This window comes from Pungitius pungitius, chromosome 5 (assembly GCF_949316345.1).
Source record: "Pungitius pungitius chromosome 5, fPunPun2.1, whole genome shotgun sequence".
NCBI lineage: Eukaryota > Metazoa > Chordata > Actinopteri > Perciformes > Gasterosteidae > Pungitius > Pungitius pungitius.
In genome coordinates, this window is record NC_084904.1 from 3,689,335 (window position 1) to 3,714,005 (window position 24,671).

The 24,671-nt window shown below is 45.5% G+C and overlaps 2 protein-coding genes across 2 annotated transcripts; both read left to right on the forward strand.

Moving 5' to 3' along the window:
- The first annotated feature begins 84 nt into the window (after positions 1 to 84).
- Positions 85 to 18,581, forward strand: spef2 (sperm flagellar 2). Its single transcript, XM_037481802.2, has 36 exons — positions 85 to 691; positions 1,637 to 1,739; positions 1,861 to 2,113; positions 2,216 to 2,305; positions 2,542 to 2,688; positions 2,947 to 3,020; positions 3,178 to 3,391; positions 3,532 to 3,720; positions 4,420 to 4,607; positions 5,133 to 5,298; positions 5,417 to 5,636; positions 5,745 to 5,818; positions 6,014 to 6,080; positions 6,228 to 6,262; positions 6,379 to 6,482; positions 6,636 to 6,883; positions 7,022 to 7,088; positions 7,198 to 7,352; positions 7,533 to 7,727; positions 8,043 to 8,176; positions 8,421 to 8,548; positions 13,552 to 13,690; positions 13,788 to 13,925; positions 14,123 to 14,293; positions 14,385 to 14,444; positions 14,556 to 14,673; positions 14,892 to 15,030; positions 15,415 to 15,487; positions 15,639 to 15,795; positions 15,899 to 16,005; positions 16,286 to 16,468; positions 16,627 to 16,719; positions 16,970 to 17,140; positions 17,419 to 17,634; positions 17,736 to 17,858; positions 18,016 to 18,581. The coding sequence occupies exons 1-36, from the start codon at positions 634 to 636 to the stop codon at positions 18,070 to 18,072; spliced, it is 4,854 nt and encodes a 1,617-aa protein (XP_037337699.2). The 5' UTR covers positions 85 to 633; the 3' UTR covers positions 18,073 to 18,581.
- Positions 18,582 to 18,629: 48 nt separating this feature from the next.
- On the forward strand, positions 18,630 to 22,552 carry LOC119224456 (UDP-glucuronosyltransferase 3A1-like). The gene is made up of 10 exons (XM_037481412.2): positions 18,630 to 19,138; positions 19,376 to 19,477; positions 19,609 to 19,729; positions 19,956 to 20,119; positions 20,312 to 20,476; positions 20,716 to 20,924; positions 21,047 to 21,192; positions 21,364 to 21,449; positions 21,572 to 21,791; positions 21,870 to 22,552. The coding sequence occupies exons 1-10, from the start codon at positions 18,976 to 18,978 to the stop codon at positions 22,135 to 22,137; spliced, it is 1,644 nt and encodes a 547-aa protein (XP_037337309.2). The 5' UTR covers positions 18,630 to 18,975; the 3' UTR covers positions 22,138 to 22,552.
- Positions 22,553 to 24,671: the final 2,119 nt, after the last annotated feature.

Below are 24,671 nucleotides of genomic sequence, written 5' to 3' on the forward strand. Positions count from 1 at the left end.
AATCACTTGAACTCATTTGGTCTCCGTGGGGGGGGGGACATCAGTCCACTACCTTTCATTATTTTATTAATTCATACACTATAGACAATGTAAGAAGGTGCACAAAGACATTTCAGTAAATGTGAGGCTGTAATATTAACCACAATGCAGCAGAAACGCCTTCTGGTTGCACAAACCTTGCATTTGAATGCACTTCTTTTGTTGCCAGGGACCTCTTTCAGTACAACCCATTGGGGATTTTCTTTCTATCCCTAATTAGTGCGGGGTGGCTGCAATGAAGTGTTGCTAAAAATACATTCGTCCCTGCTGACTTTCTGAAGTGGGGAATTGTACTGGCCCTGGATCAGCTTTCAGTTATTGCATCCCTGCGGTTTTAATTTGGGTGCAGAAAAGAGATCTGCTACACGGACAGCAGGGCCCGCCCACTCTCGCGAGTTTCTCCCTCTCCTGAAGCGCGCGACTCTGTTGACTTGTCACCATGGCAACAGTGCACCGCTGGGGTTTCCGCCGCCTCTTGTTTTACAGATTTTATTAGCGGGGTAAAGAGTCATAGTATTACCTGCCATCATTGCAATTACTATCATGTAACGATAGTTCCGTGTGTTATTCCGAGCAAAGCTTTGAATTACGAAGATGTCGGATTTTTTGTGCAGGTGGCTGAACGAGGAGCTCGAGCTGTCACAAGCTGTTGGTAAGTGAGACTGAAGTCACTGCCCGTGTAGCCTTAGCTAATGCTACATACAGCTTAGCTTCATCATGCTAACTCGCTGGTGGAGTGTGTTCACTGTTGGTATGAGGTAACCCAGTGAGCACAATACGTCATTTCAACGTTGAAATATGGTTGAAATTGTTACAGAATCTGAAAATGAAGTGCCAATGATTCCGAAAAATGGTTTACAAACACACAATTCTAAACTAACTGGTTCATGTTGTTGCTGCACTTATAATTTCATAGTTTATTTTCACAAAATGTATTTTATTTTTGTATTCTGTTTTGTATAGGAAAAGTGTTTAGTGTTATATTGATATTAATAAATACAAATTAATCAAATGTGTTGTCTTTGTTAAGGGCTGTTGACATGACAACTGACTGTGTGTAACTTGTACTTTTCCAGCGAGCAGTTTATTGTTGCAAAATGGTTTAAACGTGAAAGTTGTTTCAACGTCTATTCGTAGACGTTGAAATGACGTCTATGTTTAAACACTTTTTCAACGTGATTTTTAATATCGGTGGTAAACGTACAAATGTGGACGTCATTTCTTTTTGAACCTATAAAATGATGCTATAGCACTAAGTAGAGGACGGCATTTTACCGTATTAAAAATCACGTACGTCTACGACGTTGAAATAACTTTCACTTTTAAACCATTTTGCAACGTCTTTTCAACCAAAAAATGCTCACTGGGAAGGAAAAGTGAGTCTGTTTACAGAGAACAATTTGAAGTGGTTCACATAAAAACTATTAATTATTTTTAATTATTGTAACATCTGTCAATTAGTACTACAGATGAAAAAATAGCCTTTATGCTTATTCTGGCACATTTAAGCTGTTTTTAATCAAATTTATTTTATTAATGTGCACTGTCCCTTAACAAAGAAACCAATGAATAAATACCTGTATGTTCCTCCTCACAGATCCAAAGACCTTTGCTGGGAATTTCTCCAATGGTTACCTAATTGGGGAGATTTTGCATAAATATCAGTTGCAGAATGACTTCAGTATGTTTGTGAATAAAGAGTAAGTTTACACCCTCTTGTTTTCTAGAGATATATTCATCATTCATTGCTTTTTCTACTGTTGCTTGATTCTGATTCAGAGTTTTCATAAGGAGTAAAGTTAATCCCACCTTCTCTCATAGCAACTCCATCTCCAAACAGAATAACTTTACGCGTGTGGAGCCCACTCTGCGGTTGCTGGGGATCTCTTTTGACACAAATACAGCCCAGAAACTAATGCAGGAGAAGCAGGGTGTTGCCACGCGCCTCCTTTACAAACTATACGTCTCGCTTGAAAAGAAGAAGCAAGCAGAAACAAGCAGCACATTGATGGAAATCATGCAGCCTGCATCCAAAGCCAGCCTGCACAAAAAAGAGCACGAGTACTACTCTGATGTAACGGGTTTAAACATTTTCATGTTCAAAGTTCAACACAGCATCAATATCTACAAAAGCATGTGTTTTCAATCATCTTGCTTTCTTTCCTGTGTGACGTAGCGACTGGACGACATGCCTGCGGTGAGCCAGCCCACCCAACAAAAGAGACAACTCAGAGGGAAGGATGACAAGAGATTAAAGAATATTGAGGTACTGGAGATATTGGAAAAATGAATGCAATATTGCAATACATTTCCCTGTATTTATTCAACACTTTAAGGCAGGGATTTTAATCCCCAATACTTCTCCGCAGCAGTATTTTAGGTGTTGCACACGACTTTAATACTATATAATTATTGTGCAAAACCTCCACATGAAGCTCAGCTGTGTGATGGTGCGGTAAAAGAAGGGTCACGCTGATGGGTGGGAAACTTTTTATGTTGCAGCTGCGGGTGTGTCGTCAGAAGCACAACGACACCATGACTTGTAACCAGGGCACCATTGTCCAGGTGCCCAAGCCACCTCCCTACACTTCACAGTTCAACCTAAAGAGGAGGCAACAGCAGCAGCAACGTAGAGAACAACTAGCGCAGGTGTGATCCAGAATAAATGATGATGTGATCATTTAGATATCCATGCGTTTGTACTTTACCGTTAGGATGTTCCCAGGTCTCCAGAGCAACAGCTTGTTATTGCTTCAACCCTGTTTAGGAGGGAGGTATTTATTTAAAATTAATTTCCTGGGGTTTTAGCAGCTTAACTAGGAATTTCAGTGGATGACCCTCCTTAAACAATATCCCCCATAAGACACATTGTTGAATTTTGGCATTGTTTGTTCATTTTGTGTACAGACAGTGCAGACTGAAATAACCCAGTTTGAGGCGAGGAAGAAACTGGTTACTTATGGTTTTGCTTCCTCTTCAAGGTGAGAAAAAAAAATCCAACATGTAATCTATCAGCATTTAGTATCATGTTACGTAAATGTTTGTATTATTGGTGGGACATCGCATTCTAAATAATCATCATCAAACATAAGGTCAAATGAAAAAAGAACATTTTATTTGAAACCTTTTCAATTCTAGTGGTCAACCGTCCCCTGGAGATTTTCCCTTAGGTCGCATCAGCCAGGCCTTTGGGGTCACTGGAAGAGGAGCGAAGCTGACATTACAATCCAATAGCAAGTACATACAGGATATCCGACAGAGGCTGGCGGAGAACGCAGTAGCTCGCGAGCAGAGAGAAAAAAGACGCGACAGATTCCTGGTGGAGCAGCTCGAGGCCCACGAGGCTCAAGAGGTGCAGCTAAGTTTTTAAAACATGTGTTAACAAAACCTTACATATCCCTCTTTCTTTGACCTCACAGTCAGTTATGTTGTATCCATAAACTCTAACCCCAAACCAGCCCACTGATCAGTTCCCTCTGCCTCGCCCTGCAGGAGGCACTGCGCGACGAGCAGCTGGTGAAGCGCCTGACGCGCCAGACCCAGCTGGAGCAGCGCCTGACCACCCAGCTCCTCCAGATTCACATGCAGAAGGACGTGATCCGGAAGAACCGCCTGTTTAGAGAGCAACAGTACCAGCAGCGGAGAGAGAGGGACTTCCAGGAAGCTCTGGAGAGGGAGGCGGTGAGAAAGGATGAATAAGGAAGACGAATGGTTCTCTCTGATGTCCCCTTTGTATTAGGCTGCATCAGTGATAGTACGAGTCGTGTCATAGGGGGAGACAGAGGGCAGGGGGGGCTTTGGTGGTTTGTAACCGGGCATCTGGTTTTATGAAGGGAAACAAAGATGAGGCGGATCTGTTAAAGTGTTAAATATTCAGTGTGTTGTTAAGTATGGTGTTATTGTCCTAACTTATCAGACAGATGGTCGCAGCACTGTTGAGTCTCAGTTTCTGTGTGTTTTATTTAACAGACTTTTTAAGAGTGAAATAATCTTTCCTCGGATATGATTTATGCAGAAAATCATACAATTAAATGTACTTGCATATTAAAGCTTTAAAGGGGTTCTATTGATACCGTGTCGTTCACCAGACTAGGAATCTGTATTAATTTTCATCTGCTGTTTGTCAGTTGATTCAGTTATATAACTGGTCAAAAAAAAAAGTTTGCATCCTCTAATATCAGTAATGTATTGATTCCAAGAAAAGATTTCTGTTAGATTGTGTCTCCATAATACCCCGTAAAAAAAAAAAAAAACTAGTCATGTGTTTTGCACAATAAATGAATAATGTAACATTATTACTTGCAAACTGTGATGATTAGCAGGAACATGTGTGCCATGCCTTCTCCACTCATGCATCTCTCTGACTGGGGCCTGGTCTAGGCTCTGGCCCAGCAGGCTAAATTGGATCGTGCCGAGGAGATCAGAAAGGAGCTTGAATTCTGTAACAGGATTGCTGCTGAGCGAGCACAGGGCAGACACAAGAAGCACTTTAAGATCTGCAAGGACATTTTGGAGCAGATAGTGGACTTGGCCACCAAGGTTGGAGAGTATCGGCTGCACACAGGGAAGTACGTGACACAAATGCTTTTAATGGTACAGATGTAGAAACATGCACACGGTATCTGGAATTGAAAACCTCCAGAGTGGCTCATGGGGACACTCAATTAGGAACAAGTGGAAATACCCAAGAAATTGCGGTAGAACTACAAGCGATCAATGACAACGGACATTTTGGCTTAACTTAGTTAAACAGACGCCAGGGTCAAAATGGGGAAAAAATCAAACCAATCAACCTCCCTCAGTAATGCTCATTTAGATGAGCCGAAAACCTGTGAAAACACCAAATAGCACTATTGGAAAAGCATTCTCGCACAACTGACCAGTGGTTCCAATAGAATCAGTAGACGTCAACGTCCTGTCTCGACTGACAGATGTATCTTGCTACTGGGGTCCTACATTTACATATCAACCCTTCTCGTGTTTGGATTAAATATATTTAATAAAAAGATTGAGCTCAATTAAGAAACCAATTTGAAATACTCTGCATACATTTGCGCTCGTTAAATCTAGCTTTGCCTTGTGTCATTTGTCAGTCTGATTCCAGCGAAGCCGATGAGAGAGTGGAAGGAATTGCTGTTCAGTGGCCTTCCTCTCTACGAGCCGATAACGTGCCAGGAGCCAGGGTTCCCCGCCCCGCTAGACCCCGTAGAGCTTAAGAAGCAGGAGATACTCCAAAAACAGGACTATGATGAGTACACTGTGAGTTTCAAACGCACGGGCAGAGTGTTGCTTCCTGTGTGTGTCTGCGTCTGCGTGCCCTGAGCTGTCTTGAGTGCTGCAGGTCATCTTTCTCTTAGCCATCTTTCGTGTTTGTCAGAACATGGCAGGTGAGTGGGCGTGGCCAGAGGAAGCAGGGCAGACCAAATTGCCCCTCACCAACAACAACATTCTGGGGCACGTTGTCCTGCGCCTGAGGAACATTGTTCATCAACCCGTGGAACCCTCCCCGCCACCATTTCCTCACTTCACCATCAAGGCCTGTGTCCTGGGCAAGTTTTGCTCTGGGAAGACTACCTGCCTGACCAAGCTGGCCGAAGGTACACAGCATGCGAACCAAACACAGATTCGAGCACGTCATTCCAAATGTGGATTTAGATTGGGTGGTGTATTTGTTGCTGAGTGTGTGTATTCATTTCCTGCTTCAGCCCATGGGATCCACGTCTTGTCAGTTGACTCCCTGATCGAGAAGGCACTGGATGCTTACCACCACGGAGAGCAGGTTAGTCAGATACAGCAGAACAGCATTGTAACTTTTTGGATTACGTTACTTTTAAGATGACTTTTCAGCAGCTAGAGGTCACATCAGTCTCTCCGGCCGGTGCTAGAAGTGTATACACCTGAGAACGCCTGGCTGTAAGAGGTCCTCAACGATCCTGAACATTTGAAAACCTCCCTTTTTGGATAAAACCCACAGGTCACAAAACAGCAGGAAGAGAAAGACATTGAACTAGAGCTCACGTCCTCCACATCAGAGAAGCTTGGTGGGTTACTGGAGTTACCATGGTTGTATTGTATGCTATTTACTTCTATATATACAGTGTTTTTTTTTATTGCTGTTGATGTCAATGTATTGCATATTATTAAGTATTTCACACAGTGTAATGTTAATTATGTCATTGTTTCTTTAGATCTGGATACTCCAGAGGAAAGCAGAGACAGAATTGTAAGAGTCGTATTGTTCATGATCTTTTGACTGTTTTTTCTATTTATTTCTAAACAAGTACTGAGTTTATATTACAAACCCTATCTCTTTTCACCTGATCACATGTGTTTATGCAGCCTTCCACCCGGGCCATGCAGGGAGCAGCAGCTGAAAAAGAGCTGAAAGAAGGCAACACGATCCCCAATAAGCTGTTAGTGGACATTGTAGTAGAGGCCATTAGGTAAGCACATAACACATACTGCTATGAAATACTCAATTTAACCACTAGCAATTCATACCATAAAGTTTGTATTTCAGAGAAATCCAAACAAAATGTACAAAACCCACTACAATCACTCTTTAGACAATAAAATATAGTGTACGCCCTTGCTAGGCAGGTCCCGGCCCAGTCAGGCTGGATCCTGGACGGCTTTCCAGTGGACATCAGCCAAGCCCACCTGCTAGAGAAAGCCCTGGGTGGGTCTGTGGATGAAGGGAATGACGTTCTAAGCAGCAAGACAGAACTCGTTGCTGATCCTAATCCACCCGAACCTGCACCACCCGCACCTCCTGCCCTGGACCTGGCTCTGCTGCTGGATGTCCCTGACGAGTGCGCGATCGGACGTCCGTTCAGCCAGATGGGTACGTTATACTAGTGTGAGGTTAACGGCATTTGTTGAGCTGGCAACTGTACGCAAACACACACACACACGAGTAACCCATCGACTGTAAATGATTTTTGTGTTTGTTCTTTTGTCCCTACACGTGATGCCCAAACAGATAATGCTGCTGCTACCACCTCCCATCCAACAGACAAGAACTTGTATCTGGCACAGATTCCACATCGGTAAAATGCAGAAGAATTAAATAATCAAATCCATCCCTGCTATTGCCTGGCTGTGTGGCGATTCTCTGACATTGCCCCCCCCCCCCCCCCCTCCTCCTCCTTCCTCAAGGATCACAGCATTCCAGGAAACCTGGCCAAAACTAGAGAAATGGTTTGGAGGAAGGCAAAACATTTTGGTCCGCATCGACGCGGATGTGGAAGAGGTGGAGCTTCACAAAAGGGTGGAGTCCGCTCTGCAGCAAGTTATGATGCAAACACAGGAAGGTAACGGGTTGTCATTTTAGTTTTGGGCAAAAGTCTCATGTGTATTCACCATCTCACTCAGAATCAGTTTCTGCATAAGGCCTCAGGTTTAGCTCAAAAAATGTTTTCCACACTAATTTGTCCTCCCTGAAAGAAACACAGTATTTAATCACAATGTATTCCAATATATTGCCTCTTCAGCTCTGGCCGCTCCATCTGGGGACGATGTGGTGTTGGACAGTGGGAAAGCTCCGGACTTTTCAGCTTCTCCTCCAACCGAAGACCAACCTCCGGGCCTCGCACATGAAGCACACGCAGAGAGCTGCGTCAGCCCCGACAAAGAAGGCAACAAAAGTGTGAAGTCACCGTCCAAATCCAACAAACTCTTCCCAAGAGGTGGTTTCATTGGGAGAATGTGGATTACTCATTTGAAATGATACCCACTTATCATCAATGTGATTTGTTGATCTTCCAACTGAGAATGGCTTTCTTTTCTTTACATATATTACATATACAGACTTAATGTTTTCTATTGGGCCAAACTGAACCCAAGAAGCACTGTCCTTAGCTTTAAAAGCATCCTTTTAAAAAATATTATATATTGATGCTGTTGTTATCATAAATCTTGAATGTTTACTATTGATATTCAATACATCTGAATCATCAGTTAATTTAGTGAGGTTATGAACTTCTCTTCTGCCTGATTGATAGGGCTTTCTAGAATGGTGTCGACCTCCTCAGTGACCAGTGAGGGCTCTCAGGGAGTCCCTGAGAGCCCACCGGAGTCTGCCTCTCCCTGCCTGGGTTCATCCGGCTGGGACTATGTGGATGAAACGCTTCCTCCAGTAAGATACCACTACCTTTTCCTCTTTGTCTTGCTCATCAGAGTTGGATGAGCACTACTAGTCTCAGTCCTGAAACATCCTGTTGGTGACATTCAGATGCACTCACAGGGTGGTCCTCTCACATGATTCAGCCCTTTGACTTGAAATTTCCTATGGAAATAGATGTCATGTGATCTATGCATTAAAACACTAGGTCTTGTTTGGTGTCCTGTATCCAATGCTTTGTTTATCGTTTACTCTCCAGGAGCTGCCAGAGTACCTGTGCCACCATTGGGACACAGTGTGCGATTCTTACGTGAACAAAGTGAAGGCGGTGATGCATCAGCTGCGCTCACAGCGATCTGTTATTGACCTTCACCTATTCAACATCAGGTATTTTGCGAGGCCTTTGAGCGGCGGTGTTTCCCAGGATCAGAATCGCATCTGTAAAACCTCTCAATTTCATCCAACTGATTCAGCAGTGGGCCCAGCTCAGCACTGGCCCAGGCCTTTCTCTTCAGAGGGCCCACCAACACACGTTGTGACCATTTAAAAGTCCTTCAGAGTAACTTGCATTCACTTCTCGCAGAGCCGCTACTATTCTGTTAGTTACAATCAATTGATCCCTTTTATACTTCTAATGCTACATTTACATCTTATGTAAGTTTACATCTGTATTTATCATTAGTGTCATGCTATGAGGCAAGACGCGAGTCGTGTTCCGACGTTGAAAGAGGGTTTTTATTCAAGGAGCCCACAGCAAACTTCGCTATGAGTTCTACACATACAACAACACCTAGCATACGTTCCCACTACGGTAACTCCGCAGGGACAAAAGACAACCTCGCAACATCTCCCCTTTTTGGAAGTTAGCAATAACAGGAAGCCAAACATCTGCATTTTGCAATATTTCTTAAATCTCAACCTTCTCAAACAATATAACAAAGTAGATGCAACGCCTTGTAACCAAAACACTGTTTTCACTTAAAGTCTTAGAACTCAGACTCAGAACGGTGCAGGACGTCACCGGGGTAGACTGCCCTCAGTCCTGAAAGGGATTATTCTGCCCTTTTGCACGTCAGTCTTTAAATCTAAGAGGCACCTTTATCTCGCGACCCCTGGAAGTTCTTCTCACAGGAGTAGATGGTGGAAGGGGAGACTCTGAGGGAGGGCCTGCTGGTGGCAGGCTCACTGGTGGTTCCGGCACCGCAGTCAAATCTGGCGGTGGAGAGCCGCTGTTCTGCTGGGACGCTGTAGCCTGAGCGCATCGCTGGTCCGCAGAAGGTTCGGTCTCAGGAACAGTCTGGAGGTGGCGTCTGTTCCGACGGGTCACATTCCCATTGTCCATCTCCACAATGTAGGACCGTGGCTCTTTAGACTTACTGATGACCCTAGCAGGTGTTGTCCACCCCTTCTCCCCATCGAGCTTCACCCTCACCGCTTGACCAGGACGAAGGTCAGGGAGCGCGCGTGCCGAATGCCTGCGGTCGTAGTAGAACCTATATGAATCTTTTGCTGCTGCGTCCTTCATATAGACCTGATCCGGGTTGAATGGGCATGGCAGCAACGTCTTTTCCAGGACTGGAACCGTAGTACGGATCTGTCTACCAGTCATGAGCCGTGCTGGACTCTCACCTGTTGCTGCTAGTGGTGTAGCGCGATAAGCCATAAGGGCTAAGCAGGGGTCCGGCTGTCTGAGGATGTATTTGGCAGTCCGAACGGCCCTCTCTGCAGCTCCGTTTGACTGGGGGTAATGTGGGCTGGAGGTAATGTGAGTGAAACCATACTTCTGTCCGAAATCTCGGAACTCTGCTGATGTGAACTGCGTCCCGTTGTCACTGACCAGTTCAAGGGGGATGCCCCACCTCACAAAAACGTGCTTGAGTTTGTCAATCACCTGCTTGCTGGTAATGGTGGTGAGGGAAGCAATTTCAATGTCTCTGGAGAAGTAATCGACAGCGACGAGAAAAGTCTTACCCTCTAATTCAAACAGGTCGACAGCAATCCTTTGCCATGGGCCGCTGGGCAGGGGAGTGGTTACCAGCGGTTCACGTCTTTGTGTAGGTTTGTGCTCTCTGCAAAAGTCACATAATTTCACTTTGTTAGTGATTTGTGCTCCGATGCTTGGCCACCAAACTGTCAACTTGGCTCGCTCCCGACACTTGGTCAGGCCCTGGTGACCCTCGTGCAGCTGGTCCAGGACTCCAGCTCTTAGCGCTGCTGGAACTACTATGCGGTCGTGGTATAGGACCAGATTGTCCAACTCTGACAAGTGATTTCTGGCTGTATAGTATCCACGCAGTGGTGAGCCCTCTGCCATGTTGCGAGGCCACCCTTTTCTGATGAATGTGATTATTTTTTGAAGCTCAGGATCGCTTTGTGTGGCTTTGCGAATTTCCTCGAGCTTGGGTGACTTGATTGGTTTGCTAGCCACCATAGTGTTAACATATGCCTTTACCTGCATTTCTGTTTCGGGCACGTAACTGTCTTTCAATGGGTGTCTGGAGAGTGTATCTGCGACTACTAGCTGCTTACCGGGAACATGTTCGGCAGCGACATTGAATCGCATGAGACGCATGAGCAGTCTCTGACATCGTAGTGGCGTTTTGTCCAGGTCGTATGAGTTAATCAATGGCACCAGTGGCTTGTGGTCAGTCTGCAAACGGACCCGGCCCATACCTTGAATGTAGCGGGCGAAACGTTCACAAGCCCAGACAGATGCCAGACACTCCTTTTCGATCTGAGAATACCTCCTCTCCGCATCTGTGAGTGTGCGCGAGCAAAAGGCAACAGGCCGCAACTCTCCATCGTGGTCTTGCAACAGGGCAGCACCAAGCCCATAGCTGCTGGCGTCGGCACTGACCACTGTTGGTCTGTTGGCGTTGTAATAACAAAGGGCTGGTGCAGCCATGAGCATTGCTTTTGCTTTGTTAAATGCTTGCTCCTGAGGCTCACCCCAAACCCACGCGGTCTCCTTCTTTAGCAGGTTAGTGAGTGGATGCAACACTGTGGACAGACCTGGAAGGAATTTTCCAACATAGTTAACCAGTCCGAGCACCTGCCGCAGCTGCTCCACGTTGGAAGGACTGGACATCCGAGCGATGGCCTCCACTTTGCTCTCGTCAGGCTTCACCCCCTCCGCGCTGATGATGTGTCCAAAGAAATGTAGTTCAGTCTTCCCAAAGTGACACTTGGCCCTGTTGAGCTTGAGACCAGACGCCTTAACGGTCCGCAGCACCGCGTCGAGATGGCGGTCATGCTCCTCTTTTGTAGATCCATAAACCAGGATGTCATCCATCACAACGACAGTCCCTTCTAGGCCTTTGAGCAGGTCAGTCATCAGCCGCTGGAAAATCTCAGGCGCTGATGTAATGCCAAAGGGCAGACGCTTGAAGCAAAACCGTCCCATTGGGGTTATAAAGGTTGTCAGTCTTTGGCAGTTGGGGTCCAATGGAATTTGCCAGAACCCGCTAGAGGCATCCAGAGTGGAGAAAACCGTGGCTCCTGCCAGCTTAGGTGTTATATCATCCAGTGTGGGCAAAATGTAACGTTCACGCTTCACCCCCTTGTTCAGGCGTTTCAAATCCACACACACCCTGACCTCGTCCTTGTTGCGTTTTGGAGCGGGCACCATTGGGGCACACCAATCTGTCGGCTCTGTAACCTCCTCAATGATGTCGAGGCTCAGCATGCGCTTTAGCTCTTTCTCCACCTTTGGGAGGAGAGGAAACGGAACTCTGCGTGGCGTGTTGACGCTGTATGGGACTGCTTCTTCAGTCAGCTCGATCTTAACAGGTTCACAGTTCAGTAGCCCTATTTCCCCGAACACATCGCTTGTTAAGTCACTAGTGATAGCATTGACTCTCGCTACCAGTCCCATGCACTTTGCCACTGCCTTGCCCAACAAGTTACTAACGTACTGTCCTCTTATGACTGTAATCCAGTATTGGTATTTCTGACTTTTGTATGTAGTAGTGGCAAGGAACTTACCCACGCATTGGACTTTCCCGCCTGGGCTATACACTGCTGGCCTGGACTTGTTCAGTTTGGGTTTTTGACGTAGCTTGCTAAAAGTCTCTTCAGTCATAACGGTGGTATCCGCACCTGTGTCAATTTTGAAATCCACCGGACTGCCATTGACTAGTAGCTCTACATCCCAGTCAGTATCCGGGTTTGACTCCTCAATTATGTTTGGTTTTGACTTCGTGGTTGCTCTCAGGAATAATTCTCCGATGAAAAATGAATCTTCGTCTGAATCCATAACAGCCCCTGCTCTAACTTCTTTCAGCATTTTGGATTTACATGCGGCCTCAAAATGTCCAATTTTGTTACACTTTCTGCACCGTTTGTTACGAGCAGGACAGTTTTCTTTTCTATCATGCATCCTGTTGCATCTCTGACAGTTCAGTTTGTTCTCACTGTATTTCTGTCCTTGTCCCTGCCGTTGTTTATCATAGCTCCTCCTTGTGCTATTGTACTGTTTCTGTCTCACCTCATTCACTGTAGTTTCCGCATGCTCTGCACTTTGTTGTTTAACTTGTTCGCTTTGCCGTGCAAGCTGGATGGCTCTCTCCAAAGTCAGGTCCGCCTCTAGCTGTAGTTTCTGAGAAACCTCTTTGTCTATTATTCCGATGACAATCCGGTCCCGGATCTGCTCGTCCTTCCCCGCACCGAACTCGCAGTGCTGCGCGAGCTCGTACAGGCTTCGCACGAAAGCTTCCACTGCCTCACCGGCCCTTTGGCTCCGCTTGTGAAAACAGGCGCGATCGTGGATGACGTTTCTTTTCGGGACAAAGTGTTCGTCAAATTTCTGCATCACTAGGTTAAACTCATACTCCGGATATGGCATGGCCTCGGTTGCCGCAGGAAACACAAACGAGCCGTAAATAGGTTCGGCATCTCTCCCCATCGAGTACAAGAGCGAGTTCACCTGCACTTCGCCGCCCTCTTTGTCCAGTTTTGACGCGACTCTGAAACGGGAGAATCTTTGCCGCCATGTAAGCCACTCCGCCGGCTGCGAGAAGTCGAACGGCTCCGGAGGTCCAAACTTTGCCATCTTACTCCTAATGTCGACGTGAAGTCCTTAATTCTGACACCATGTCATGCTATGAGGCAAGACGCGAGTCGTGTTCCGACGTTGAAAGAGGGTTTTTATTCAAGGAGCCCACAGCAAACTTCGCTATGAGTTCTACACATACAACAACACCTAGCATACGTTCCCACTACGGTAACTCCGCAGGGACAAAAGACAACCTCGCAACAATTAGCTTCTGCATAAAGTTCACTTTGGATGCCTTGTAATATGATCCAACATGTCATTTTTAGAGGAGATTTATATTAATAAAAAATGTGTATTACATGTATTGAAAGAGTTACTTGGTTCCCTATGTCTGTAGAGAGGAGTTCAAGCAATACATGGGGCGTCCAGACCTAAAGCAGGAGTTAGTATCTCATTGGCAGAAGGACTTCAACAGCATACCTGATGACATGAGAGAAGATGAGGATACCAAAGCAGAGCTTTATCTCAGGCTGGATGTGAGAAAACATACAAGAGAATGACATATTTTTAAACTGATCATGCTTCGAAAAATGAAAACACTAAATATGAGGAGATGTTTTGATATTCGTCCAGGAACTGTGCGAACGACTGTGGGACATTTGTGACAAGCGAAAGGAGAAGGACGAGAAAGAGAGGGATGGTCTCATGGCCGACGGATGGTTGGAGCAACACACCGCCCTCCTCGTCAACCACCACTCGCTTCTCTTTCAGGTAGGTCCTGTGTCCTGTTTTGTAGTGCATAAACTCAGGCCTTAGACTACTTCCTCAATTGTGTGTGTTTTGTACCTTTTTTCATAGCTGCTTTTGGTTTTGTCGCTGTGTTTATGACAAAATGGCCCGCGTGTCTTCTACGATCTTCTTCAGTTTGACGTGCAGAAGCCTAATGGTGGATTGTTTCGGTTTTCCAGGTAGAGCTGGACCGTTTCCAGGACACCCTGCGCATCCTCAAGGTCTACTATCTGAGCATGTACAGACAGGTGTTGCCTGAGCTTCCCTCCAAGTTGGATTGCATCCCCCTGCTGGACAACAGAGAAATGAAGCACGAGGACGAGAGGCCATCCTTAATTACTAAGTTTAATGTGTGATTGTAGCTCAAAATAACAGAACATAACATTTAGACATACTGATAATCTAGAAAGAGACATTGACTCTTTCCATTGTAATCTCCAGTCACCCCATGACAAACTGATCTACGACTACGAGGAGGCCCGAAAAGCCATCAGCCAATTGGTAATGCTTTGTGAGAGAGTTTGCATGAGCTTATTATGGAGATATTTTTATAAATATTAATCATTTTTGTATCATTTTTTATTCATGATGTGATGGGTTGAATGTGTGTAGGTATCAGCAGAAGCCCACCAGGGGGAGATGAAAGAACAGAAGAAGTGGGCGAGGACTAATAGTCCAGAAGTCATAAACAAAATACATAAAGAGCACGCAGCCGCACTGAATCATGAGGGTATGCACCCACAGAGAGTCAGTAGTTTGATTATACCACAGTACATTCAATCATTGCATACAGAAACTGTCAATATATGGTTCTTTTATCCTATGAACCGTCAGATAAGCTAAATATGACATGTAATAATGTATGTACTATAATAATCTGCCTGTAAACTTGTGTTCCTGTGCTTGTGTTTGTGTGTGTGTGTGTGTGTGTGTGTGTGTGTGTTCCAGAGAATGCAGCAAAGTCACGCATTGCGCTGGTGAGGGGCCATTGTCTGGTGATGGTGCAGTCTCTGCAGAGCAGAGCTGATCGGACATCAAGCAGCCTGCAGGAGTGTTTAGAAGCACTCTACCTTGCAGGAATGAAGAGGTACAGTACAGTGAGAGTGCGGCCTCATGCACGGTGCACAGTGCACAACACACTGCACCGATATCCCTGTTTTAAATTTCTGATTTGTAATTAGTCGTGAATGCTTTCTATATTTCATCCACTATGTAATGTCCCAATGCTGCAAATGCGTACATGAGAGCCCCCAGATTTTTACTTTTGGACTAGCAAAAAGCATAAAGCTTTTTGGAATTTTGTTTATTTGGAGAAAAGAAATTCACAGAACTTGAGAGATTTCTTAATTAATGACAGCCTCTTTAAGTGCTCTTGCAACAACTTTGTTTATTTTTAGTACACAAGTATATGTATATGTATATGTCATAGGCACGTATGATGTTATTTTTGTGTCCATCTCCTTTTCTATAGTGTTGAACAACTGTCAAAAGTGGTCGGCTACCACATAGAGGCTGGTGCTAAGTTGCAGAAGGAGCTGGTGTTGGTACGTAACAACGTTCTAATTGTATTGATTTTCTTTAGTATCCACCCCAGGTAGGTTCTGTATAATGTAGTCATATGAGTTTTCCTTTTGGCATTGTGACCGCAATCTCCTTCACCTCCCAAAGTAAGATTCTCTAAATTCTCTGCTCCAGGAATGTACGGCCTTCTGCTTGAATGGGGACTGCCACATGGTGGCCAGCCCGCCTCCGCCTCCTCGTCCGCCACCTCATGAGAAACCCATGGCGTCCACGCCGACCGTCACACAGCTAGAGTCGCTGCACCGTATGCTTCACAGCGTTGCTCCATCAGGTTAACACAGGGGCTACAAGTTGCAACGTTTCTTGGTCTATCAATCTTACTATCCAGCTGTTCATCTATCCAATAACATTGTACCTTCCTTTCTAACTTGCAGGCCTCATGTCCAATCATAATTTCTTTAGCTTGCTGATGGATATTATCTCTGTGAACATGGGCAGAAACACCTTGCCTGAGCCCTGGCTTAACAAGAATGAAACACAGGTACTCTTCAAGCACTGTATTCCAGCAACTCAAAACACAAAGTTTTTTATTTTTGTCTTTGCCTCATAGCACTGAATTCTGCTCAGAAGATGTTTTCTTGAACTGTCATTTGACCAACAAAAATACAAAAACGCACAAAGTCATAAGCCCTCTGCTGCCCATGAACAGTGCAGAGAAAGCAAAGCTAAACACCAACATTCTTTTACTACACCATCTGGTTACCAAGCAACACATATAGCATGGCATACAGGAGCATCTGCCTTCTCTCTTCTGTCCCCAGGTGTGTGAGATCGTGTCCCTCTTGAAGGACTGCTGTGAGGTGATAGACTGGCGGCAGTTTCTGCTCAGTGCTGCCCTCCCATGGCCTTTTCCCTCCTTATCACAGCTGCTGGCCGTGCTGCAACGTTTCAAGGCAGCGGATACTGGCAACACAGGCTACGTGAACGAGGACCAGTACCTACAGGTCTCTACCGACACTATTAGTTCGGATTTTCTGCTCAAACACTGACTGTGTCACAAAACAGGTCCACCTTTGGATAAACCTTTATCTTGAAGTTATCTATATAAATAGGTTGCTTCTCCTGCAGGTTAAGTTGCTCCTCTTAACTCCTTTCTCCCCAGACAAAATTGTGGTTTTTCGATGAGAGTGGCCAGCCGGTCCCAGAGGACCCCTCTGAGCCTCCGCCTTATGACCGTCTGGCTAACCTACGCAAGGTGACGGAATTCCAATGTAAACTTTCATTGCTCCTAAAAGGGAAATTCAAGTGGCCATGGCACACTAAACTATTTGAAATACATTAGACCAATCAAACAGAGACAATATTGACTTGAAAAATGTTTTCGATAAGAGGATTTTTTCAATTTTCTTTTTGTAAATCAAAAATGAACATCCAATTCAACCTGCACTGCAAGTAACAATTCATATGAATTTTTAACAACATTTGCCACTGTTCTTCTTTGACAGTTCTTTTTCCAGTTGTTTGCGGAGCGCTCTTTCTCTCCTCCTCGACTGGATTATGTGTGCATGCTGCAGTACTTTGCGGCCGACCCTGACCCCAGTCAGGGGTTCATCCGAGCACTTAGTGTAGTGCTGGGACAACATCTCAAGCTCTCCTCTGCGAGCACTCTTGTCAAGGTGAGTGAAGTCTGATGAAATCTAGAAAGGAAAGAGAACGTCTCGCTCTTCTGTCATTGAAAACCTTTTCACAGTCGGTCTCCAATGTCTTCTGAGTGTTCTGAGAAAACAGGTGGTAGAATTTACAATGCCAACAAATATTTTGTAACACCAGGTGTCAGGTTGTTCCCAATAGTTGGTTGTTTGTTTGGGAATGAAACAGCCGAGTGTTAATGTTATAGCACAAACTATTAGAAGCTAACAGATATCAGCAGCATAGCAATGCTTTATGTGTACAGTCTATGCCCAGCATGGAAGATGCTGCCCAGCTCAGCCCCTCGGAGCCCGATGTAGACTACATGGAAGACGACTCTCTGCGTGCGTCAAGCGCTTTGTTGGGCGAGAAGGAGGTGTCCATCGCCGCTCTCCTCGCTGTCATCGGCCACAAAGCCCCCAAGATGAGAGGCGGCGTCGCTCTGCCTCCGGGCGGCCTGAGTCAGGAGGAGCACGCTGAGGTAAAGCCCAGTGAATGTTCAAAGTTTGGGGAAATACGGTTCAGTTGACAGAATTAACCACATTATGAAAATACTAATGGTAATACTCCGATGGCCACCAGCAACTGGTGCGTGTCTTCAGAGAGCTGGGCTACAAGCCCGAGGACTGCGCCCCCTTCTCCGTTCTCTCCCAGCATCCTTTCATCCAGCACCTGATGGAGACCTCAAGACACCACCAGCTTGTGGTGAGTCTCCGTGTCAGCTTGCCTGTTTGCATCTTTGTTCCCCTAAAACACTGTGCGTTACATGAGAATCCACTCGTCCCCGGACACTGCGGTTCACCGTCATCTTTTGTCTCTCTGTCTCTCTCTCTCTCTCTCTCTCTCTCTCCCTGCCTCTCAGAACATTCACACAGTGCTACTGGCCCATCAGGATGAAGGACAGACTCCTGAAGGATGATATACGCGTACAATTGTTCTCATTGTGTAAAGTGTTCACTTCACAGTTGAATAAATCCATGTGCGACACAACTTGTGTCAGCCTGTGGACACGTCAATGACTGATGGCGGTTGGAAAGCCACCATCATTCAAATGACAACAATAAAATCAATGATGAAAGGATTGACCCCTCATGCTTCCCCCCCCCCCCCCCGACACACTCCAGCAGTTTTTCTCACTGCCTTGTTCTTCTAACGACCTCTCTGACACCGAGACGCATTGGCCGCTGCCACAATGATAACATTGTCTAGGGATAACCTACATGTCAAGCCTGCCAGGGAGCCCGCAACCCCATGTCGGTCCATTCAGCAGTGGTATGTCCTGGAAGCCCCTCCGTGTGGTCACTGGTCTCTGTCCACCAGTCACGTTAATGTGCACGCAGCCTTGAGGCAACTGCTGCTCACATTTCCTAATAATGTCTAATTTGATACGAGGGCTTGGGGAGCCACCCCTCTGACCCACCTCCCCCCGTCTCCCCCCCCCCCCCCCCCCCGCGCCCCCGTCCCTCCCATCCATGATCAGACAGGTTGGCACTGGCAGACTTGCATCCAAAGCCTGCTGAGTGATAAGGAACGTATCCGCGCCTTGATGGCAGAGTTGTTACACTTGTGTGACAATCATGCTGGAAGCATTGTTGGTACACTGAACAAGGATGTGTGTATGGGTATTAAATATGCTCTTTCGCTCCGACGGACACAAGATCCAAAAAGAAGACTTTCAGGATTCAATGCGTACATTCAAAAGAGGATTTGATCAAGAATGTTTAACTTTCTCATTTTTACTTTGGTGATTTGAGGAAGATTCGTAATTTGTGCGGTTGGAACTCCTGCCCCAGTGACTCGCTGGATGTAACGTTGTCACTGGATGAGTGAGTTATACAAACAGAATCCACTTTGGAACAAGTTTGGAAGAACTTGCCGGGCAGTGTGTGGTACAAACAACAACATGGGGACCGTGTTTTGGATGGTTTCTCTTCTGGCTTTTCCAGTGCTGGAGTCTGCCAAGATCCTGACTGTCAGTCTAATTGGTGAGTAGCACAGTATTGATTGTGGAAGTGCCCTTTACTAATATTAATGGTGATATTCATTGGAAATCATTGTTCAGAGATCTGAGAACATGATTCCTGGTAAGGGCAGTAAAAGGTAAAGGTTGAGAGTTTGTGAAGGAAATTTGAATAGTATGTTTAAAAATAAAAGAGGCATGTGTTCAGACAGCATAGCGACTCACCAGATATTTCATTGTTGTCACTTCTTCTCCCCTCCAGGAGGAAGCCACTACTTGTTACTAGATGAGATTTCTAACAACCTACACCAGCACGGCCACGAGGTCCGCATGCTTTTGCAACTGGGAAACCCTGTTATTACTGGTAAACAGCAATACACACACTCACACATGTTCATATTGAGAAAAGATGCATTCACTCAACTTTCTTTACCATCATGTAGTTACTTTAATCTTGATGGAAATTACTTGAATTACGGTTGAATTCCCCTCTAGGGTTTTCCTATGCAGGCCATGCAGACAGTTACCAGACGACCACCTGGTCCTTGGGAGAGGAATACATCAAAGAGAACAACGGCTGGTTCATGGAGCAACAAACACAGTTTTTGCTGGGAAGGTATTGGGCAGACATGGTTACCTCAATTGAATCATTTTTGGAGAAACTGGCTTTTCTTTGCTCTGGTTTTCTGGCTTGATTTTATTCTAAAACAATGGCCTATTTGTCTCTGTTTTGACCTCAAAATCAAAGCAAATAGTTGAACATGTTTGTATCACACTGCCCTTTGTCTCCCCTTTTGTCTTTCTCTCCACTGTCCTTTTTCCTCCATCTCTCTTTCCCTCAGGGACAACTTTAACACCTTCCTAAACTTCATGGGGAACCTATCCTATCAGTGTGACCGGCTGCTAGGGGACCAAGAGATGATGACTTTCCTCCAGAGGGAGCGCTACGATATCACCATCCTCGATGCCTTCAACCCCTGCTCCTTCATCCTGGCACGCAAACTCGGTACTTCTGCTGCCATTATCACATTGGTTTTTGTAATTTCTAAATGTGGAAATTATCCACCAGTACATTCCCTTCAGTATTTCCACTGTTTGTATGTTCATTCGAACAATCGATAAGCCAGATTTACAGTGTTTGATTCATTCAAATATATCTAGAGAATTTCCGTTGCTCTCCCCTCTTGGTTTTCTGCAGGTATCGACTACATAGCTTTCTACCCCGGCACTCTGAACAGCCCTGTGTCCATGGCGCTCCCCAGCCCAGTCTCCTACATCCCGGTCTTTGGCTCCCAGCTCTCCGACCAAATGAACATTTGGGGTCGAGCAAGGAACGTCTTTTATTCCCTTTTGGCTCCCATAGGTAAGATAGCATCAGTACGTAGGAGATAACATATTGTCAAGGGGTATTATATGGCTTACTTAATAACACACGTCCTCAGTGTACACTGTAAAAGCCCCCGACACCAATTATCCTGAATGGACACTCAATGACTTCTCAGCGCGGCGTTTAGCTAATACCCACGGACAAGAAATGAGATATAATAATTCAATCTGATTGGCATTCATTTGATAACATTTTGAATGTGTCCTGCATCGAAGGCCAGGAGCTTATATGGTCGACTTTTAGGGAAGTAGCCGAGCGCCACTTTGACTCAGGCTCGCCCCCTGGAGGTCTGGAGGAGCTGCATCAAGGAGCTGAACTGTGGGCCTTCAACACCGACTTCTCCCTTGAGTTCCCCCAGCCTCTCATGCCCTACACTGTGCTGGTGGGAGGTCTGCTGAATAAAGCGGCGCAGCCTCCGGAGCAGGTCTCTTCTCTCGATGCACCTATCCCAACACATCAGTGAGGTTTTTAAATGAACATGTCTCACTCATCCTGCCCTACTCAACCACGCAAATGTCCCTTTTGCTTTTTTCCTCTTTTGCCCAGGACGTCGAGTTGTGGATCTCCAATTTCGGAGCGGCCGGTTTCATTGTCGTGACTCTGGGATCGATGGTCTCCTCGGTCTCTGTGGACTCTCTACTTGTGGAGCTGGTGGCAGGCTTCTCTATGGTCCCTCTGGGGGTAATCTGGAGGTAAATGCTATGGCACTATTAACATGCTTTGGCACAGATCTGGATTTTTAAAATGACAAGTAAAAAAATGCACATAAAATGTAATCTTCTTTCCACGAAAAGCCACGAAACAAAGTTATTATTTACCATTAATGTCACTGTGTTCCTAATCCCGCAGTATTTTGCCTGCAGGTATGACCCACAGCGATGGCCGTCCTACCTGGACAGACCTCCCAACCTGAGGCTGATGGACTGGTTGCCTCTCAATGATCTGCTGGGTAGGAACAGTCTGCCTTTCTTGCCCTTAGCCTTTAGACACTGAACCATGAGTGTATTCATCAGTCTGCACTACCTCCACAAACTCAGTGATTTTGTTTTCTCTATTTCCTGTTTACCTCAGGCCACAAAAAAGCGCGTGTCTTCGTCACCCACGGTGGACAGAACAGCCTGTTCCAGGCAGTGTATCATGCTGTTCCTGTGCTGGGCATCCCTCTTTTTGGGGACCAGTTTGATAATATGGTTAGGGCTACAACAAAGGGACTTGGCCTCACCATCAAGCCCACACACATCACCAGGGAACTGCTGAGCTCCACCATTCAAACACTCACGCAGGACATCAGGTAGGTGAAAGGACATTTGTGATGCCAGTCGAGTGCAGAGATGTCGCTGACCGCCCTTCTCTGCTTCTCCGTTTGTAGGTTCAAGTCTTCAGCTTTGTCCCTTAGCCGGATCCACAAGTCCCATCCTGTCCCCCCAGCCCTTCGACTCACCCAGTGGGTGGAGCACATCCTGCAGAGTGGAGGTGGAGCTCATTTGAGGCCGGCTTCACTGACACAGTCGTGGTACCAGAGGTACCTGTTGGACTTGGTGCTCCTTCTCTCCCTGGGTTTTCTTGGGCCCGTAGTGACCTGTTTAACTTGCTGTAAGAACAAGAACAGCAGGGACCGGCACAAAAAGATACAATAGGTGTAGGTGTACTGTACTGAGCTCCAGAGAACATGTATACCTCAGTTCTGTGTTAGTCGTTTGTCTTGGACTCGAACAATATACCAATATGATTTATAGCTACCCTACAATAGTGCAGTTGTTCAATAAATAAGCCAAGAGTCTTGTAACTGTTTCTTATATTTCCACTTATAAATAGAATAAAAATCAATAACTAACAGCAGCCTCTCATTTGGATGTTGGAGACCTTGCTTTGGCGCAAGCAATTGAGTCAAACTTCAGCAGACAATAACCAAAAGTGTGAAAACAAGCCATTCAAATACTAATGCAAATTATATTCATTTTTCTTGCTCAATTTTGCTTCTCATTTTCAGCATTTCTCGTTCACGGCAAAGATTTTTTAACTCACAGTATTTCCCAGTTTAATTACGTGTAAAACAGCCTTAACGCCAAGTGCTGTGACCTCTCCCCTCCCAGCGCCGTCGTGTCTGCCAGACGTCTCGTCTGTACTGCGGCGCCACATTGTCCGGACGCCTCGTGCTGCAAGCAGCACGTGCACCCGAACTAAGCCTTGCTCCTGCGTTGCCACGAGCCACATCAGCGTAGATGGGTGTTATGGTGGGCTGAAGATACGGCCATGGTCATAGAATATACACTTATATGTGTGTTTGTTGGCGGTGTTATGGTCGGCTGGCTCTTCAATCATCAACCACCTGCAAGTCTCAACTGTGACCCCCACACCCTCCGCTGGTGGTTTCCACTGAGTCTGCTTCCCCTTTTCTAAACAAGACAAGACAGCGAGCAGCGATGTTTCACGGTCAGCGCTCAAGCCCCAGTGGAGAGCAGACCAGGCCTCGTAGGACCCCCCTCCCTCCCTCCCAACTCTTCTGTCCCACCTCCCACTCCTCACATCTGTGTTGGGGTTAGCAGGCAGGGAAATAAAGATTAGCAAGGAAATAATGAGCAATTAGGACGGCTTGTTCGCTGTCCGTTCCTCCATTCCTTTCCCTGCATTTCATTGGTCGGTTTGGCTGGCAGCTGCAGGTGCCAGTGAGTCTTCCCCCGTCTCGCACGCAATCCAAAACAGGCAAAGCATGGCGGGGCAGGACCTCTCGGAGAAAAAAAAGGACAAGAGGCAAATGAAAGGAAGCTTTAATGAAGCAGAAGAGGGACACAATGATGCTAAATGGAACATGGGAAAGTCACGGAGCAGAAACAAAGCAGAGAGAAACGGAGGTTAGAAGAAATAATGGTCCAAATAGCACTGAACAAATCCCACCATGGTGTTTTCTATTATGGCTTCAATTTTTTTTGTTTTACAACTATATTTTGAAAAAATGTTTACTTCAGGTGCAGAACGATGAAAAATTAAAATCACAATAACAGCAGGAGAAAGTGGAAGTTGATGCAACGGTTTTGGTCCTTGAATAAAGCAGAAGTGACTTGATTCAGCCCCAAACACATGCATCCCTTGTGACGCTTGTGACAAGCAATCTGCTCTCAAGCGGGTCCAATCAGAGCAGAGATGAAAGACACTGTCTGGTGCACTCACATGAGGAGCAAAGCATGAAAAAGGAACTAGAAACAAGGTAAATATTATCTCCTCGGTGAGGAGTGTGTTTTTGTCTATACTGCTTTTACCTGCTTAGTGACAGGGATTTGCTCTTAAATTACAAGATTGGCTTTGATACAGCATGTGGTTATTTTGTTTGGTTTAATAAGCTCTTTTGTAACTCAGAGCTGTTATTATATATATGGTTGTCATGTCCAGATGATCTGTGTCTCGGTAATGATAAACTAAGGGGAGGGAGTGGCTGTTTCAGAGCTGAAAGTAAAGTTAGGTGGCTGTAAAGCTCCAAATTTTGAAATTATGAATGCATGAGTAATACACTCATGCATTCATACCCTAGTATTTTAGAGGGTAGAGCCCCATCTAGTGACCTGAGAAGAATACTTCATTGAAAGTAAAGTAAAATGTATTAATATTGCACTTTAGTGCTTAATAAAAGAGAACACCTAATAAACACAAAGTGACTTTACATGGGCCAATAAAAAGGCAGAAGAAAACACCATAAAATATAGAATGAAAACAGATTTTAAAAAGGCCTCCAGCATTGATTTTACCCAGTTGCCAGTCTGAACAGGTACGTTTTGAGGTGATTTTCAAACAAAATCCCCCTTAGCAAACCGTCAGGGTGCAGGCAGAGCATTTCATAACTATGGCTTTGTCCCCATGGGTCTTTGTGCTAGTGAGTGGGACGGAATTCAACACGGTGGCCCAAAGAGCGCCGGTTGGTCGATGAGGGTGAATTAGTTCAGCCACACAATGTAGGCTGGATTCTGACCATGTAGTGCTCTGTTAGTAGGAGTCAGAACCTTTTTATTATAAGGTTTTAGTGTAAGAAGCACATTGATACTTGCATTCAAGCAAAGGATTTGAATCTGGATCTTCTACAATTCTATATTTATATTCGGCGTAGTTACTGTAGACTTATAATTATGTTAAAAACATTTTTTTTAAATGAATTCAGATTTTTCACATAATCCTCCATCAT

Coding starts and splice junctions, on each gene's coding strand:
- LOC119224456 (XM_037481412.2), top strand. CDS start 18,976: ATGAGTGAGTTATACAAACAGAATCCACTTTGGAACAAGTTTGGAAGA. Junction 19,139..19,375: donor CCTGACTGTCAGTCTAATTG/GTGAGTAGCACA, acceptor TCTCCCCTCCAG/GAGGAAGCCACTACTTGTTA. Junction 19,478..19,608: donor GGGAAACCCTGTTATTACTG/GTAAACAGCAAT, acceptor ATTCCCCTCTAG/GGTTTTCCTATGCAGGCCAT.
- spef2 (XM_037481802.2), top strand. CDS start 634: ATGTCGGATTTTTTGTGCAGGTGGCTGAACGAGGAGCTCGAGCTGTCA. Junction 1,740..1,860: donor AGTATGTTTGTGAATAAAGA/GTAAGTTTACAC, acceptor CTTCTCTCATAG/CAACTCCATCTCCAAACAGA. Junction 14,294..14,384: donor CCTTAATTACTAAGTTTAAT/GTGTGATTGTAG, acceptor TGTAATCTCCAG/TCACCCCATGACAAACTGAT.